The sequence below is a fragment of the Cajanus cajan genome, chromosome 6 (genome assembly GCF_000230855.2).
Source record: "Cajanus cajan strain Asha chromosome 6, NIPB_CcT2T_4, whole genome shotgun sequence".
Classification (NCBI taxonomy): Eukaryota; Viridiplantae; Streptophyta; class Magnoliopsida; order Fabales; family Fabaceae; genus Cajanus; species Cajanus cajan.
In genome coordinates, this window is record NC_138522.1 from 8,640,011 (window position 1) to 8,645,315 (window position 5,305).

The 5,305-nt window shown below is 49.4% G+C and overlaps 2 protein-coding genes across 2 annotated transcripts; both read left to right on the top strand.

Moving 5' to 3' along the window:
- Positions 1 to 242: 242 nt before the first annotated feature.
- LOC109810754 (uncharacterized) lies at positions 243 to 2,183 on the top strand. The gene is made up of 3 exons (XM_083076038.1): positions 243 to 584; positions 902 to 1,174; positions 1,326 to 2,183. Exons 1-3 carry the CDS (start codon positions 243 to 245, stop codon positions 2,181 to 2,183), a joined length of 1,473 nt encoding a protein of 490 aa, XP_082932164.1.
- A 325-nt stretch (positions 2,184 to 2,508) lies between these two features.
- On the top strand, positions 2,509 to 4,215 carry LOC145958539 (uncharacterized). Its single transcript, XM_083076039.1, has 2 exons — positions 2,509 to 3,024; positions 3,586 to 4,215. Exons 1-2 carry the CDS (start codon positions 2,509 to 2,511, stop codon positions 4,213 to 4,215), a joined length of 1,146 nt encoding a protein of 381 aa, XP_082932165.1.
- Positions 4,216 to 5,305: the final 1,090 nt, after the last annotated feature.

Consider the following 5,305-nt stretch of genomic DNA (forward strand, 5'->3'; position numbering starts at 1 on the left):
TAAATAAGTCACACGAAACGAGGTATGCCACTGTTCAATTATTACTCTTGAGAATTATGCTTGTCCTGACTTGAGCGTCGGAGTGCCTTTTGCAGGTACCTCCCCCCTCTGAAGCATCCAATTGAAGCTCTCATTCGACTCTTTACCTACCAGAAGATTACGAGTGTGCCCTCAGACAAGTACATTTTGGCGCCCACTGTGGGGACGAACTGAGAGACTTAAGAAGACACTGAGTGAGCATCATGGCGAAGACAAGAAGAACAAACAATGAAGACCACCAATCCGAGGATGAGCACCGATCCGAAGCAGACAATGCCGAGACGGTTGACGAGACCAACATGGCCGAGATGGTACGGCAAATGAGGGAGGAAATGGCTGCCATGAAGCAACAACGAGAGAAAGACACTCGTGAGATGGCCGCCTTGAAGGAAGAGAACGCCGCCCTAAAAAACCAAAACCAGGATCCCACGTGGAAACCCTCCGAGCTGACTCACACTCAGGGGTCGTTCCACTCGCTCAAACATCATACTTCTCTCCCTCACACTTCTGTTGTCGCCCCGGGAAACCACGCCTCGGCTGCCCAAGTAACCGGCCGACCCGCATATGCTCCGCCGACCGAAGCACACCGACACCCTTTCACCCCAAACATCATGCAATCCTCCCTCCTCGACCACTAGAAGTCCCTCCCGTTAGACAAGTATGACGGAACCACCGACCCCGACGAGCATGTCGACATCTTTTTGACCCAAGTCACCCTCAACACTACCGACGACGCCGCCTTATGCCGAATTTTTCCAACATCGTTGAAAGGTCGAGCATTGAGCTGGTTCACACGACTCCCGGCCAACTCAGTCGACTCCTTCAACACTTTGGCATCTCAATTCACTATCCAATTTGCAAGGAGCTGACCACACCAACTGACTTCTTTGGCCTTATAAGCATTCGGCAAGAGAAGAAAGAGTCCCTTCGAACATTCATGAGTCGATTCAACAAGGCGGCACTCGAAATCCGAGACTTGAATCCTGTTGTGGCTCTCCATCACCTCACTACCGCCCTGAAACCGAGACCTTTTGCCAACAGCATTTGCAAGAAACCACCAACCGACATGGATGACTTGCGTTGGTGCGCCGATAAGTACATGCAGATGGAGGAACTTGCGGAGTTTCGCAATCAGGTCAGGGCCGAGGTAGCGGCTAAGGTAGCGAAGCTGGCCGAAAGCTCTTTCCGTAGCCGCCCCAAGGATCTCGTTCCCTTTTTCTGCTCACGGGCCGAGATACTCTCATTACACTCCATTAAACACTAGTCGATCATCTGTCTTGGATCAGGCACTTGCGTCGGAGGTCCTAACAGTGCCGAAGCGAGCCTCGACACCTCGTTCCAACACAACCAAATCCTGCAAGTATCATCGAAACCGCGGCCACTCGACCGAGGAGTGCGCGGCTTTGAGAGATAAAATTGAAGACCTAATCAAACAGGGGCAGCTCCAACGCTTTGTCAACCGACCTCGTTCTCCTGGATATCATGATCGCCGACATCGTCGAGATCAGCCTGACCAAGACAGGTCCGACAGGTGTTCCTATAGGGAACGGAGCCGGTCGCGAGGCCGAAAGGAAGATGAGCCGACAACCCAGCCCCAAAGAGTCATCAACACTATTGCTGGTGGATTTGCAGGCGGCGGTTCCACCTCTTCAGCCCAAAAAAGACACTTGTCAGCCGTCCGAGCTGTACATGTGATTGAACGCACTCAGAAAAGGTTGTCGGCCATCACATTCACTGAAGCTGACTTTAAAGGCATTGTTCCAGATCAAGACGATCCAATGGTCATTAGTGTTGAAATCCATAACTGCATCGTTTGGAAAACATTGGTCGATCAGGGAAGCTCGGCCGACATACTCTATTGGAATACGTTCAAACAACTCGGCATACTAGAAGCCGAACTGGTCCCATACAACGAACCCTTGGTCGGATTCTCCGGTGAGCGCGTCCAAACAAAAGGGTACATCAAGCTATCTACACGCTTCTGTTTCGATGGAGCCGAAACTAGAAGCATCTCGGTGAAATACGTGGTGGTACATGCCAACACGTCGTATAATATTCTCCTTGGAAGGCCATCCTTGAACAAGCTAGGTGCAATTGTGTCGACTCCGCACCTGGCGATGAAGTTCCCATCTGAATCGGGATGAATAATCATAGTTCACGCCCAGAAGGCGGCGAGAGAATGCTATTTTGCTAGCCTTCGCTTACCCCGCCTTGAAGAAACAGAACCACAAAAGCTCAAGCGTGTACATATGGTAGCCTGAGAACTCGATTCCCTAGTTGTGGACTTCGACCCTCGTATGGAACAGGTTGAAAGAGTTGAGCTGACCGAAGATAAGCAACCATTCGTCATTGGGCCAACAGACTCCCATGTAACATACCTGGGATCTAACTTATCTGATCAAGCTAAATGCCAAATACAACAAGTAGTCAGAAAGAAAAAAAGACCTCTTCGCATGGCGACCGGCCGACATGCCAAGAATTGATCCAAACTTCTTATGCCACAAGCTCTCGGTTTGCCGAGAGGCAAAACCGATCGCCCAACGAAAGAGGAAAACGGGGGAAGAGAGAAAACAAGCAATAGAGGATGAGGTCTCTAAGCTCCTAAATTCGGGGTTTATCCGGGAAGTCCATTACACTACATGGCTGGCCAATGTGGTGATGGTCAATAAGTCAAACGGCAAGTGGCGGATGTGCACGGACTACACTGACTTGAACAAGGCATGTCCGAAAGACGCGTATCCTCTGCCGGACATCGACCGGCTCGTCGATGGTGCGGCCGGTCACAATTTTTTGTCATTCCTCGACGCTTATTCCGAATATAACCATATTCAAATGCACACCCGAGACGAGGACAAGACGGCATTCGTCACCGAATCAGCCAACTACTGTTACCATGTGATGCCGTTCGGACTAAAAAATGTTGGAGCCACCTATCAGAGACTCATGGATAAGATCTTCCATAAACAAATAGGCAAAAACATGGAGGTATATGTAGACGACATGGTCGTGAAATAGGCCGATCTTCCTTCTCACAAAGCCGACCTGGCTGATGTCTTTCATGCACTGCGGAAACATCAAATGCGCCTAAATTTGGACAAGTGTGTATTCGGTGTCATAGGCGGTAAATTCCTTGGTTTCATGTTATCAAGCCGAGGTATCGAAGCAAACCCGGACAAATGCCAGGCCATCATAGATATGAGAAGTCCAACAAACTTAAAAGAGGTCCAAAAACTGGCGGGTCGATTGACATCCTTGTCGAGCATCCTACCATGTATGGCTGAAACCTCCAAACCGATAGTAGCCCTCCTGAAAAAAGCAAATCGATTTCACTAGACAGATGAATGTGAAGTCTTCTTTCAACTGTTCAAAAAACGACTCGGCACCCTGCCCGTAGTGGCCAAGCCGATACCTGGCCGAGAAGTAGTCGTGTACTTGGCGGTATCTGGCGAATCCATCAGTGCCGTCATGATACAAAAAGAGAGCGGCCAACAACAACCCATATATTTTATCAGCCGAGTGCTGCAAGATGATGAACGTCGATACTAGCTCTTGGAAAAAGTGGCATTGGGGCTCATATACACGGCTCGGCGACTTCGGCAATACTTCCAAAGCCACACGGTGGTAGTTCGAACCGATTGCCCAGTTGCCAAAGTTCTTAGAAAGCCAGAATTAGCCGGTCGAATGATGGCATGGTCAATCGAACTGTCCGAGTTTGATATTCGCTTCAAGCCGTGGGGCACCCTCAAATCACAATGCTTGGTCGATTTTCTAAATGAACTGTCCCCACCCGGCCACTTCGAGGACGATACCTGGACCATGCGCATTGATGGCTCTTCCAACAGACAAGGTAGCGGCGCCGGCATCATCTTAGAGAGCCCGTCCGGCATCACCTTGGAACAATCTCTACGCTTTGGCCTCCAGGCATCCAACAACCAGGCCAAATATGAAGCTTTGTTAGCCAAAATGAGGTTGGCAACCGAAATGGGTGTCAAGAAGATCATATACTGGACCGATTCAAAGGTCGTCACAGAACAAGTGAACGACAACTTCCAAGTCAAAGACCCTCATTTCCTCAACTATTATCATCTTTTTCGGGGAATGAGCAATCAGTTCACAAAGATCCAAGTCAAGCATACGCCAAGGGGAAACAACGATCGAGCTGACCAGTTGGCATGACTAGCAAGTAGTCGAAAGCCGGGACAACTCCGGACGAAGATACACCTGGAATTGTCTACGCTAAGTGTCACACAAGAATGTATACCCGTAGACGAAGCTCCGAAATCGTGGATGAATGACATTTTGCAAATCATTGTGAACGGCTTGGAGCCGGACGATTCGATCGAATCCAAGAAGCTGAGGACGCAAGCCGCTCGATACTCCGTCGTGAACGGAGAACTATACAGAAGGGGATTTTCTGCCCCCTTATTAAAATGTCTCGACTCACAACAAGCCGATTACGTCGTCCGAGAGATCCATGAAGGTATCTGTGGATCCCACTCGGGAGGAAGGACACTAGCCACCAAAGTACTTAGAGCCGGTTACTACTAGCTGACTCTGAAATCTGACTGTGCCAAATTTGTTAAAAAGTGTGTTCAGTGCCAAAAACATGGGAATCTCATCCACTCCTCAGCCCCCAAATTGCACAATATCAGCTCCCCTTGGTCGTTCACTTTATGGGGCATAGACATACTTGGGCCGTTTGCTGTGGAAAAAGGGCAGGTCAAGTTCTTAATAGTAGCAGTAGATTATTTCACTAAGTGGATAGAGGCCGAGCCACTTGCTACTATCAATGCCACTAAAGTTCAGAAGTTCGTATGGAAAAACATCATCACCCGGTTCAGCCTTCCACACACAATTATCTCGGACAACGGACTTCAATTTACAGATAAAAAGTTTAACACTTTCCTCGAGAACCTCAGCATTCGGCACTGATTCACGTTGGTGGAACACCCGCAGTCCAACGGACAGGCCGAAGCAGCCAACAAAGTCATCCTTACCGAACTGAAGAAACGGATCGGCACAGCCAAAGGAGCCTGGGCCGAAGAGCTCCCTGGAGTCCTCTGGGCGTATAGATGCACGCCCTAATCAAGCACAAAAGAGACCCCATTCCGATTGGCATACGACAAGGATTCCATGATACAGGTCGAAGTGGGCGAACCTTCATTCCGACGGATGCACTTTCACAAAGAGTCCAACGACGGCACAATCCGAGCCGAACTGGACATCTTAGATGAAGTCCAAGAGAAAGCACAAATCGTAGCCGAAG